This window comes from Chamaea fasciata, unplaced genomic scaffold, assembly GCF_029207755.1.
Source record: "Chamaea fasciata isolate MVZ Bird 193981 ecotype frontalis unplaced genomic scaffold, bChaFas1.0.hap1 SCAF_2, whole genome shotgun sequence".
NCBI lineage: Eukaryota > Metazoa > Chordata > Aves > Passeriformes > Sylviidae > Chamaea > Chamaea fasciata.
This window is the reverse complement of record NW_027094087.1, coordinates 24,513,365-24,526,808: the sequence shown is the minus strand read 5'-3', so window position 1 is coordinate 24,526,808 and position 13,444 is coordinate 24,513,365. Positions and strand designations below refer to the sequence as shown.

Genomic DNA, 13,444 nt, shown 5'->3' with positions numbered 1-13,444 from the left:
AGCTAAAGTGTATTTTTCAGAATAATTCTGAAGCAGATCAAAAAAATACAGCTGTGTGACCCTATTTTAAACACCATAACCTGCAAACATTCTAGAGGATGTTTTTGTGTTTTCATAAAATTAAGTTCAATCATCTGGGAGGCTTGAGGTGAAGGAAGTGACATTTCTCCTTAGCTCATGATAAGCTCCCTAAGATTTCTGGTCGAAGTCCTTGCTCAGGGACGATATACCCCTCGCCCCCCCGCCCCCAACCCGAAGTCTGTGAACACTGAAGGATTGTCCTTGGCGACACTGCCTTCCCCAGTCTCATGCCATCTACACATGCCAACTCCAGGCCCACAGAGCTTGTCCTGGGTACAACCTCATTCATTTCTAGAAAACTGCTCCTCAAAGGAGAAAGATCTCTCCTTAGTAGGAAGAAAAGAAGAGAAAACACTGTTTCTCTTCTTTGAGAAACAGACAAGTGCTCTCTCTTATGTGTACTGGGGAGGACTTCTTGTTACCACACAGAAACTTTGTTAGCATGAGATGAGGTGGCCAGGCTACCAAAGGAAAACTGGGGCCCTGAGATTACTGAGGAACACTGGGTGTACGGCCTCTCTTGCAAAACTTCTGTCACCTGTAAGAAGACTGCTTTCCAGCTCATTTCAACCTACCTGAGAGAGGAATTAAGGATCTTCCCTTGCATAACTCCCTTAATGCTGACATGAAGTTGAAGGCATATACTTATAGTCTGAGAACGTATTACAGGTCAAAAGCTTTTTGTAAGTAAAAGAGAACAAAATGCAATACCCAAATGACAGAGGCAGGAAATGCACAGTGAAGGCTGTACCCCAAGGCTCCCTAATCCTGTTCTACAACAAAATTCAAAGACATGTCAGCTTCTCCATCTCCTGGGACAATGTGCTGACAAATGACCATGGAGATGAGAAGGCTTCAAACATTATCTTCATCTTCCATACATTTCCTGTTCCCCAGAGATACATTAGGGCAGGGCACATATACATTGTTTTTCAGACTGATACATTTTTGGTCAGGAATTTGTAAGCAGAACAATCTCAGATTCTCAGTGTCAGATTTTTCCAGTTGCTGGAGATAAATTGGGATTTCAAAAGCATCTCACTGCTGCAGTGGGACCTAGATGCCTAAGTCTACATTAAAACTCTTATGGAACCAGTGAAAATTTAATCTGAATCTTGAGCCAACTTTAGGTTCACAGTAACCTTGAAAAACTCCCTGCCCTGAATGACAGGGGTGCTTTACCTGCCTTCCATCTTGAAACACACGAGTTAACTGATCCTTTTTGAGAAACTCAGATAGGAAAGAAACTCATCTCATACACAGAATTTGTATGCCAAATACTTGCCCTGTTATTCCCAAACTTTTGGTGCTCAAGCTGTGCTGTGTAGAATCATACAACCCAATCACCATACATTATTTTTAAAAAAAAAAGATAGATGGAAGTTTTATGGTGCTCTCTTCATAGCCATAGAGACAGTCATTTGGGAATACATCACCATTCATCAGGAAACTAGAGCACTTGCCTAAAAAAGAGAAAAGCCTGCAGTGACATAAAAACCCTTTCTGGTATCTACTGCACACAGACAATCTATTAAGCCAAAATACAGTATGCTCGGTTGCACATTTTCAATAATTGTCAGCCAAGAGACAAGAAGAAGTTTTTTTACAGGGTAGAAACAGACACTTGGATAGTATGAAAACAAGGACTGTAAGTGTTTCAAAAATCAAACAGTTCAAATGACGTGTTTGCGAAACATACCTTGACTCTTAATTCTCTGGGCTACCAGTTCTTGGTTTTGGTTTGTTTGGTTTTCTTCACCTCCCACATTCCTGAGTGACAATGTTTTCTGAAAGCATAAAGGGTGTGTGCAACTGTTGCTTTACTGTTCTGGTCATGCACTGTACTTACAATGATACAGGCAGGGCAACCCCAAAAAGCAGAGTGATCACTGTCCAGCAGCAATGGTTAAGTGTGAGACAGTTGAATCCAGTGTGTGGAAGAGGCAGAGACAGCTTTTTGCATTAGAGGAGCTCTGGGGGCAGTGGGAAAGCCCAGACACAAAACTATCAAAGTATTTAGATAGGCATTGGTGTTGCTGCATTACTGGACAAGGTAAGCCACCAATGCAGCATGAAAAAAGAAGGCTGTGGGTTGTCCAGGGCTGCATTTTAACTCTACTTGCTTCTGTCCTTGCATTGTCTGAGCTGTGAGGTTTCTCTGCACTAAAAGGCAGAGTCTGCAGTGGCCTAAATGAGATTTATGCATTTATATCCATAGAAGCTCAGCAGACCTGCCTCTTCAATATGTGCCATATGTGCAGACCCATGCACACTTAGATCTCAGTCTGTGATTCTAAACCAAAACTCGGTTGCAGGATCTAAACCCAAGGAGAAGCACAAGCATACAAAACAGAGAAACCAGGCAAGAGACAGACAAGCAAATCTTTTCCAAGTTATTGCCAATGACTACATGGTGCTGTGAAGGCATGGTGTGGCAATACCACAACAGTAAGGTCAATGGGGGCCAAAAGGAGTGCACAGACCCTCTTCTAGAAACACCTACGCATCTTCATTCTCTTCTGCTGGTCTCTCTGGTTCTGCTTGCCTGGCATCTATCAAAGACTGCACCTGGGCAAAAGGAAAAGGAAAAGAGTCATTTGGGAACTTATTTACTCTCACACTGATGCCCAGAATTGACCGTGCCATTCCTCTGGGGTTTTGTGCTTGGTACACCATGAACCCAGCAGCAAACCTCAAAGATGGTGCCTCTCCTGACTGACTAGAGGGCAATGAAGGATGACATTCACTCTTTCCCGCTGTCTGCTTGCTTTCTTTTAATCTCCTCCTTCTCCCAGGAAGCAACCCACACCTCTAACTCACTCCCAAACTATTGTCTCACTTCACTGACTCTGAGTTACCTGTGTTTTAATACCCTGCAGGATCAGCAGAAACAGCTCTCTTGAATAGGGGGTCAGAGTTTGGGATAGAGGCAGTTAGAGAAGGGTCACAGACACCTCTGTCATTAGGTTTCCCTCACCTCTCAGGTAATTCCAGGGCACATTCACCCCATTCTTCTAACCACCTTCCCACACCTTTTCTCCCTCTCAGACCACACATGGTCCCTTGCACCCCAGGCACTCTGCTGCTGTCTGTGCTTTTCCTTCTCCCAAGACAGCAGACACACAGTCAGAGAAACAGTCCTGGGCCGACCATGATTCTGGTGTGCCCAGCAAAGCTGCGTCTGTCCCCACAGAGCCCCAGCAAGGCACCCTACCTCCTTCAATATGAATTCCAAGGGGTCATCAGGCTTCTGGAACAGCAGTTTTTCTGTGATATCCTGAGACAGACAGAGGGAAAGAATATTGATCCTTGGATAGATGGGTGCCTGCATTTCCTATTCCAATGCCATCTGCATTTTAAAAAGCAAGAATCTCTTCAGACACCAAAGATGATCAAGGGTCCCTTTCTACTGCTTTTTCTTAAGTCTATACTTAAGAAAGCACAGGACAAGGGGAGGTCTGGGGAAGGCATAATTTGCTTCAAGCTAACTTTAGGCCAAGCTTCTCACATAAGGCTGTGGAAGGAGATAAGAAATACATATATCACCTGAAATATCTGTAGAATTTTATGTTCCTCCACATAATTCATGGCGGCTTGATAGGGGTCTCCAAAAGCCTCTGGGTTCTCCACTGAATCAAATGTAATCTCTGCTGCTGACAACACAGTCTCAACGGTGTTACTGCTATCCTGTGTGGTTTCAGAAGTGTACATTTTGACTTTGAAACATGGAGGTTCACCCACAGGTGATCTGATCTCAGGTGAGCTTTCCCTGGGTGCAGGCTACACAATGAGCAGGAAGTGGTGCTCAGAACATGGTGGTTTCTTGACAGCCAGCTGGCCTGCAGACACTGGCAATTCCACTACAGATGGCTGGGCTGCAGATGCTGGTGCTTCTACACCAGGTAAGTCATCCAGCGATGGTGGGGATTCAACTATACAGGTGTGTGGTCCTCAGGTGGTTCAGCAGCTGGTGGTACACAGATTCCTCCACTTCAGATTCTATATCATCATTGCACCCTTGCTACAATATTTAGCAGATAAGGAACAAGAGTATTTTAAACATCTATCTCTACAGACTAGACACAGCACATTACTCCATCCTCTGCAAATATGCTGCAGCCACATTTAAAGCATTCACTAATAGGGTTTATTTCTGTAACTGGCCCCATCTGCACCCTCTGCATGATCTCTATTCTACAGGAACTCTACTTAAGCTGTGGCCCAGGCCTTCAGAACTGGTCTGAACTCTGCAGCAGTTGTATCTGTTCCTGATCCTCACTGACTAGTTTTCCTAGGGTGACTCTGAGTGCATATTCTAGGTAGCTTTGTGTCTATGGAAGTCCCTTGGATGGATCCCAGACCCGACTCATGACCTTTCCTTGCCCATGACTCTTGGTGAGCCTTCCTATGCGCACACTGCCTGCACTGTGGTTGCCCTCAGCTCCTGCCTCATTCCCTGCTTGGTGCAGTCCCAGGTTTGCTCCCTGACAGCAGCAGCTGAAATTTGTGCAGGCTTTACCCGTCTACCCCTTAAACAGCTGACCGTGGACTGTGCTGTATCCATGCCCCACACTGCCATCCCTAGACCTGTGAATGAGTGCGGGCAGTCTTGCCCTGTTTCTTCCACCCACCCCGAGTCCCGGTTGCTGCAATGTTGCCTGAAGCGGGGTGCTGGGGGAGGACCGAGGGGGAGCAGGAGCTGAACCTACCCCCCTGGAACTGGGAAGGACGGTGTTGTTCCTGGGGACAACGGTCGTTGACAACGGGGTTCTCTTCGTGCAGAAGGGAGGCGGTGGCGGTGGGAGGCCGGGCCGGGGCGCTCGGGGGCAGCCAGAGAAGCGGGGGGAGCGGTTCCCGGCCGAGGCTTTCCCTCACCTGCCCCCGGCTCTGCAGGGAAGGGCAGGGGGCGCTTCGCCCCCCGCCCGCTCCGGCTCTTTCTGCCGCTCGCCGCTGGCCGTAGCCGGGGGAGGTGGGGCAGGCGCGGGAAGCCGCGGCGGTTGCCGGGGTAACCGCGGTCACGTGCCTCGGCGCTGGCGTCACGCGGGCGGCCATCTTGGGTGAGGGCGGAGTTGCAGGGCAGGGGCCGGCGAATGCCGGAGTTAATCGGTGGGAAAAGACCTCCGGGATGAACGAGGCTAGCCGGTGACGGAGCGCCACCGTGGCAGCTGGACCGTGGCGCTACGTGCCATGTCCAGTCTTTGCTTGGACATGTCCAGGGACGGTGACTCCACCACCTCCCTGGGCAGCCCATTCCAATGTCTAATCACGTTTTCTGTGAAGAAGTTCTTCCTGATGTCCAACCTAAACCTCCCCTGGCTCAGCTTAAGACTGTGTCCTCTTGTCCTATCGCTGGTTGTCTGGCAGAACAGACCAATCCCCACCTGGCTACAACTTGTTTACAGGTGGTTGAAGAGAGTGATAAGGTCCCCCTGAGCTTCCTTTCCTCCAGGCTAGGCCTCTCCCAGCTCCCTCAGCTGCTCCTTGTAGGACTTGTGTTCCAAACCCTTCACCACCTCTATTGCCCTTCTCTGGACTCACTCCAGCACCTCAATGGCTTGTAGTGAAGGGGCCCAGAAGTGGGCTTGATTCAGAAGAGACAGGATTTGAGGTGTGGTCTCCCCAGTGCTGAGTACAGGGGGATGATCGCTGCCCTGGTCCTGCTGCTCACACAGTTCCTGATACAGGCCGGGATGTCACTGGTGATGGTGCCTGGCACTGGCCCTGGTCCTGACTCTGGTTCTGGTCTTGGTTCTAGTCCTGGTCTCGGTCCTGGAAAAGGACATGTCAAAAAGCTTGTACAGGGAAGCAGGGAAGCAAGAGATAGGGTAGTAGAGTGCCGAGAGAAATATTTCCATGTACATTGATGTGAGAGGTACTTTCTCCTGTCCTCAGTTTTACACTGATCCAGACAGTTGGTGTTCTGCGTGATGAACTTTGTCAGAAAAAGCAAATAAACAGACTGCCAGTTTTCCCCAAAGAGGAGATGAAAGGATAAAGATAAAAGCTGTGCTGGGTTACCACAGTAACCAGCTTCTGACATATTCTGGTTCATGCTCCAGTCTGACAAGAGCTGGGTTTGAAACAACTGGCTGAAACTGCCATGGGGGCTTATGGGGATGAGAGGAAGGGAGATACAGGACTTCAAAAGCTATTCTAAACTTACAGATGTCACTTCCATTCAGAGCAGTTCACTTTGTGTGTGTTTTTCAGGTTATGCCATTGGCCTTTTAAGAGAAACAGCTGCCTCACTGCTCCAGTACCAGGTATATGACAGTGCTGTCCATATCCTCAGCCACGCTGACCACTCAGATCATCTTGCACTGGAGCACTGCTGTTTGCGCTCATGGGATGCCAGGTCATTCCCTCTCTGATCCCTTCTTGCATCTCCCATTTCTCCCTGTGACAGTGATGGTTCCAGACAGCGTGGGACTGCCGGCTTTTTGTAACTGCTGATGCAGTTTTATCTGGTGGAGGCATTTTGATATCAGTTGTATGTTAGGGTGGTTGTGTGCTGAGCCATCCCAGTGCCGTGTTCTCCACAGCATGACTCCCTGCAGGACTTCTCCCATGGGTTTCTCCTCTCTATCCTCTACTGGACGGGACTAAGCAGCTCTCAGCTGCCTGCTGGCTTCAAATAGTGTCGTGCTGTGGGTAAATCTCGAGCCCCATGTGTTCCTTTCATCTGTGCCTCATTGGTAAACAGCAGATATCTCCATTTCCAACCTCACTGCCTACTGCAGGGATCTGGCTGCTGGGTCTGGAAAGCTAGGATTTTGCACAGGGAAGTAAGATGAATGACTCTATTAAATAAACATCACTGCTCTGTTTATTCTTTCAAAAGAACAGATTAAAAAAACCCAGAAGATGCATTTTAAATGCATTAAAAATTCTGAGCAAAATAATGCCTTAAATACAATGCTCATGTAAGATAAATCACATGGCTTTTTTCTACACAGGCACATGGAAAGCAAAACCGTATTATTATATCATTATTTATATGGCACCATATGCTAAGTCTGGAACTTAAAGACTTTGAAATAAATAAGAAAACACCAGCTGCAGATTAGCAATACACTCCTTTATTGGGAGTCACTGTGTAACTGTGGCTATCATTCCTGCTGTTAAGTTAAAACTTAAATAAATTGTCAGAGAAATAAGATAGCCATTAGAGATTCAGTGTCTGTCTCCTGGGGACGCTTTTTCTAACAGCTGTAACAAAGACCTGCTGCTGGTTTTGTCCTATCTCTGTAGTAACTCACTGCATTTGTCCCTGCAGTATCGCACAGTTGTTCAGTAGAGATGGTTGAGCTGCTCACTATAAATAATGTTGGTTAACAATGTGGCCCCTTTTGGGTTAATAAATTATGCTCAAACCACTCTTGAGCCTCTTTGATTGGTTTCTTGCAAGTCTGCAGTGGAGAGTTGGAAGAAATCACTTTCCACAGACTGTTTACTTTGAATATTTCTTCTTATTTTATTGAGCTGTAAATATACATACAAAATAGCCAAATCCTTAAAATGCCTATCTCAAATTCCGGTCGTCTCATCCGCTACTTGAAAATCATAATGAGATGCATGGGATGAAACATAAAAGGAAATTTAAGTGTCATTGCTTAAAGGGGTAGAGAGCCTTGGTCAGCACCAGCCTGGGGCATTTGTCCCCCTCCTTTGTGCGAGATTTGTTGTCCAAAGCCGAGGTTTCTCCCAGGCTGAGGCTGGTGGCTGGAGCAGGGAGCTCACCGGCCACATGATCCATGAGCTGTGGCTCCCCAGTCGATACCCACAGCTGAGGGCCTTGCAGTTCTCTGCATGCTGCAGCCCCAAAACTCTCTCACCTGTGGTTTTGCATAGTTGCAGCCAGACATAGTTAAAGCCTTCCTGGGCTCTGGTGAACAAAGAGCAGCTTTAGGTCACGGGCCAATGATCAAAAACGACCCCAGGCTGTGGGACAGAGGCTTGGGGTCCTTGGAGATACATCTCCGCTCATCTGTGTCCTGACTGGTGACCGTGTGAGGGTCATGAGGCTGCCCTGCACATTGGTTCCTTAACTCAGTGGTGGGTTAATTGTTCTGCCCTCGATCCAGAGGTTTTTTGAGAAAAGAGCAGGCTGGGAGGAGAGCAGGTGTTAGTGCAAGAGAGTGGAGAAAGCCAGCTCCTGCCATGAGGTAGAGGGCTGGGGTGCAAGGGGAAGAGAGGTGGCTGGGGCTGCATCCAGACTGCTCCTGTACCAGCAAACTTTGGTGTGGGTGTGCTTCTGACAGCGATGTTGACGAGGAGACTGTACCCAATGTGTCTGCGCTTGTTCAGGTGGCTCTGAGTGTTTGTGTGCTGGCAAATGCAGCTCTTCCCCCAGCATGTTCCTGCAGCTCGGGCTCTACCCGCATTTCCCAGCAGAGAGCAGCAGAGCCTCGTAGCTGCTCGCAGAGCCTGTGAGTGCCGCAGCCTCCGAGCCCTTCTGGCAGCGCTTGTCTCCGCAAAGCACGACAGTAAACCTTCGCTGAGCTCGCGGGCATGTCAGGCCTGTCAGGAGCGTTGGTGTGGGCAAACAGAAAACACATGCTCAATATCGAAGATTCGGGGCTTTCCTGAAAATCAAGATGTTTGCAGAAATCAGTGAGACCTTTCTCGAAGGGGTGTTCTCCGAATTGTCTTTCGGCTCAAAGTTTGCTGGAAGGGAGTGCCTCAAGTATGGCTTCAGAAAGTGGGGGCAACATGATGAGCAAACCTCTTTCGTAGATGACCTGCACAGACTGGGTTACACCTCGAGGTCTCCTTCAGTCCAGTCTTCTTCAATGCAGGAAAGAGACATGTTATTAGCTTCTGTGTTTGGAAATATTTGCTTTGGGAACCTGTTTAGCCTACCTTAGATTTAATCTTTTCTGTTAAAAATAAAATTTCAGCTGACTCTTGTTGCCTCATTTGTAATGCTACCAGGAATGTTACTGGAGATAAAGATGAATGAAAACTGTGGGGTAAAGTTTCTTTGCCAAGGTGTCAAAACTAATTAATTTGTGTCTAGTTTAGATACCGTTCTCAAGGAAAACAAGACTTTGTTCCCTGTTTGGAAATTTACCTGCCATTCCCATGGCATTTAAATAAGTCAAATTTGGGATTGTATTAGAAGCTCCTCAGCAGCATTAACTGGGACAGGTTTTGTCGTTCCTTAATTGTCCCACTGTAGTTCCTGAAACTATTATGATTTTATTTGTTCTCTTGGAAAATAATCACAGACCTTCTGGGAGTCCCAGTCCTTATAAAGGCAGAAGGCTTAGGTTTGGTCTCATCATCACATGGCGTGAGAGGAAGGGGATGCTGTGTTCTAGCTGAAGTCCACAGTGAGCCTTCATCCAATCCTGTCTCCATCAGCTGTGAAACCTCTGAAGGAAGGAAAGGTCCAGACATGAAGTTCAGCTGAGGGAGTGGTGCCTGTGGAGGATGTTGGGTGTAAGGACAGCAGCTGGGTACTGGGAAGACTCCAGTTTGCCTTTTTGCTCCATCCTGTGAACAGTGCCTCACTGCTGTGCTCCCCTCTGCTGTGAACCCATCCCTGGCATTGGAACAGGGAGGCAGGCATGGTACGGAACAGGATTTTGGAAGGCAAATGTGTCACGCAATGGCGGCAGGGCCCTGGGTAACCCTGTCAGTAGGTCCCTATTGAAGAGGCTCTAATCCACAGATGGTTGTGAGGGGCTTCTTCAAAGCCTTGTGGCCAGAGTATCCTCCTCATCCTCTCTTCCCCACACCCCCTTATTTTGCCTGTATGCCAAGCTAATCTAAATATGATGCAGACCACCTTAGCCCTGGGGTCATTCAGCAGGCCCTACAGCCTCCCACTACACCCTCTAGGTAGGATCTGTCCCTCTTTATTGATGCAAATGATACTTTTGTCTCTGAATCGTAGCTGTACGTGGGAAAGGTGCAATTAGCTCCTGCAAGGAGCCAGGCCTGTCTGCCTTCCCTTGTTTAACAGAGGCTTTAATTAAAGACCCCCTGATGCTAGAAAGGCACATTAATTATTCATCTGAAAACATTTACATAGAGTCCCCCGTTTCGCTTCTTCAATAAATTATCAGCTTCACATCTCCATAATTCATCGAAATGACTAAAAATACATTGTCTCAGCCTCCATCACCTCCCTTTTCACTTTGTCTATTCCAACTGTGATGGGTTCAGTATCTTAATGTGAAGGTCTCCTACTGCACTTAAGTAAAAAGGGAGGATGGAATACGAGGGGGAGAGGGAAAGATTTGTCCCTTGATGGTTGTCATGCAGATGGCAGTAATTTTTGTGTTTTTTCTTTCCCACAAAACTGGCATGATCCTGAGGTTAGAAAAAGCTCATCGACTACTTCTAATAACGAAAAATCCACTGAGAGGAGGAGAAAAGATGTTTCCAGGGGCAGAAGAGGTCTGCGTTTAGATGGTTGCTATGCTCAGGTGTAGACAGCCTGTGTGATCCTTAGCCCAGCAGTTAATCTCCCTAGATCATCTCTGTACCTCACCTGTAGACCAGGCCAGCAGTTCCCTCTCTGCCTGGTAGAGGGATGCTGCTTTACTAATTATAAGCTGCTTCAATATAGGTGTGTGAAAGAGGAAAAAAACATATAAGCTTAGGCAGAGAGAGAGGTTTTGCAGCAATTCACAACAAAGATGTCACTGCAGGCACAGCTGAGGGAAAATTCACTGCAAATGGTTTTCACCAATGCATTTCACTTTGTGACAAAGGAAACCATCACAGGAGAGAGGAAAAACCCAGTCCTCTGAAGGCTTGTTTACACGGGGACTTAGGATAAATTAGTGTGAGGTGTGAGGTAATGTGCAGAAGTTGAGGTGCACTTGACCTCTGTGTGAGGGCTCTGATACAGGAGGAAAATGGCCATGGTTTGCAATGGCGACAATTAAACAAAAGCAAAGCAAAGGTCACTTTATCTCCAAATATCCATGCCGGGCTTAACATGCTTTCACCTGCACTCATTTCACATCTTTGGTAATTTACCTTAACTTTCATAAATGTTGGAGAAGTGCATGCTCCACCTGGCTCTGAATAACTACTGTTCCTGGAGCAGTCTTGGTGCCTACAGAAATCGGACCAGATGTGCTCTCCTGGGAGCAGGGGGAGCCAGCTGCTGCAAACAGGTGATCTTCTAGGATGATGGGTGGAAGGGGGCAGGAAGGACATTGGCAACTTTCTTGGGATACGGTCAAAGAGGGCATTAGAGAATGAACCAGGAAAGGAATGCTGACTTCAGAGGAGTTGGCCCACTTACCTTTAAAGGTTCAGTGTTTTCAGAGGAAAATAAAAAGGTTTATTTCTGGCCCTGAGCACACTCAGGGGCTAAATCTGAGACTAAAAATGGGGTGAAACTGATTACAAAGACAGTGATACACTTATCTGAAGCATTACTCTGTTGACTTCTGTGGGGTTTTTTCTTTCTCTTGTCCTTGTTGCTGTTTTAGATGGGCTGTCTTGGCTCAACAGCGAATAATAACATGGTGACAAAAACCTTGTCTGACCATGAGGATATGTCTAAACCGTGGGCACTGCTATCTTAGAGCTGAGAGACTAGAAGCCCTTCCTGCATTCAATACCTTGATTATATTTACTGTGATATAAATATCATCTCTGGCTTACCAATTAAATTATAGTTCGGATTATGTTATTAAGGGATCTGAATTAACATTCTTCTGGATGTAAGAGAAGCATGTTTTTGCAGGCAATAGTTAAAAGCTCCCATCCTTTTCTTCCATCTAAACAAATTGGATTAAAATTTTCAGTAGTGAAGTTTTTTAGCACTCATATTGTCTATGGAGACCCCTTAAAATTGTCCAGGCCATGGCTTTCATCCAAATGTATGTAAGTATCATCTTGAGATACCTCACTCACAATTCAGCCTTTTCTGTTAAATTTGTTTTGGCCTTAACATGCTTTGAAGTAATAATCAGTGCTGTGTCTCCAGAGGGATAGGACAATATGTAATTGGCTTAAACAGAAGGAAGATCTTGTTAGACATTAAGAAGCCTTTACTAATGGTACAGTAATTAAGCACAGGAATAAATGGCTCGAGGCCTTCTGCCTGTGTAGAAGTTTGGATGAACACACTGAATCTGGTCTTCTCCCACAAGAAAAGCAGAGATCATTCTTTGCAGTTTCTTTCAAATTTATTTTCTCTGGTTCTGCACATGTCCACTAAGCTTTCTTGCCAAAAGTGGCTATAGCAGCATTTTCATTGCCACCGCATTGTCATTGAAAATGCTGCCCCATCAGTGCCCCAGCAGAAGAACAAGCTGAAATAACAGAATGCCAATGGGAGCATCCTTTCTTTCCAAGCTGGCAGGGGCAAGCCATTCTGGAAGGTGATGTACATCTCCCATAACCCATGCTCCAGCTTCCTTGGTTGAGCCAAATTGTCTTCCCTGCTTGTCAAATGGGAGAAGTGTTAACACTGTAATTAGAAACATTAAAGCAATCAAAATGAGCATACAGGCATAATTAAGGCACTATTGGTTTATGTCCCCTGCAGGCATTCTTTTAGAATAAATGACTTTTTTGTTTAATTTAAGCCTCTTCCAAAACATCACTAAAACAAAGGGGCAAAGGAGTTTCTATCCATGTATTCACTAGTAAAACTACTTAGTTTTCAATCTCATAACCTAGTTTATACTGGTAAAATTTCCCGGCACTGACAAAATTGAGAGGGTACTGCTGAATAAAGAGCTTAGCTTGATAAAAGTAATAATTAATAAGTTGGGTCTGGACAACAAGAGAGACTTCACTGGCTCTGGATCAAACCCTTCATAAAAGAGGAATTAGCTGTGCTGTGCCGGTGTTGGACATGAAGTTATGAAAGTGCCATTTTTTCCTGAGAAGGAAAGGTACCCAGAATAATTAACAAGGCTGGAAGACTTTTTTTCCAGCCTGTATGGGTGAAAAAAATGAGAGATGAAGATCAGGAACATCGAGTGAGTATGGAGGAGTTGCAACTCTTCTGCCCCTCTGTAAGTCTGGAGTGGTGTTGCACTGTGAAAGAGGTTGAGCCGCTCTCACAATGCTCACTGGGTTAAGCCTTGGAGAAGTAGATGTTCAGCTCTGACTTGCTGAGGCTGAGCTGTCTGCAGAAAGTAGCCACAGCCTGTCTCTTTGAGAAAGATGGGCCCAGCTCCATGTGTCCATGTATATGTGGCATGGTTTGGGTGCTGACAGAGAGGCACAATTGCCACCCATTAGAAATGTTCTGCCTCTTGGTTTCTCATTCTGCCATAGGAATGCTTTTTCTTGTGAGCCTGGTAGTTGTAGTGGCCAATTCAGCCCAAGAAAAGGGGTTCAGGGTTACCCAGGGCTCAAGGCAGAGTTGCTTGCACACAGT

At 46.4% G+C, this 13,444-nt stretch overlaps 1 protein-coding gene across 2 annotated transcripts; it reads right to left on the bottom strand.

The window, feature by feature from the left end:
- Positions 1-1,460: 1,460 nt before the first annotated feature.
- On the bottom strand, positions 1,461-5,031 carry TEX55 (testis expressed 55). Of its 2 annotated transcripts, XM_066175268.1 has the most exons (6): positions 4,791-5,031; positions 3,628-4,102; positions 3,296-3,358; positions 2,585-2,649; positions 1,781-1,868; positions 1,461-1,544 (listed from the first exon to the last, which is right to left on the bottom strand). In XM_066175268.1, exons 2-5 carry the CDS (start codon positions 3,790-3,792, stop codon positions 1,802-1,804), a joined length of 360 nt encoding a protein of 119 aa, XP_066031365.1. In that variant the 5' UTR covers positions 3,793-4,102; positions 4,791-5,031; the 3' UTR covers positions 1,461-1,544; positions 1,781-1,801. The 2 variants fall into 2 exon arrangements, with proteins under 2 accessions (XP_066031365.1, XP_066031366.1); XM_066175269.1 differs by having other exon boundaries at positions 1,461-1,868; positions 3,628-4,048.
- Positions 5,032-13,444: the final 8,413 nt, after the last annotated feature.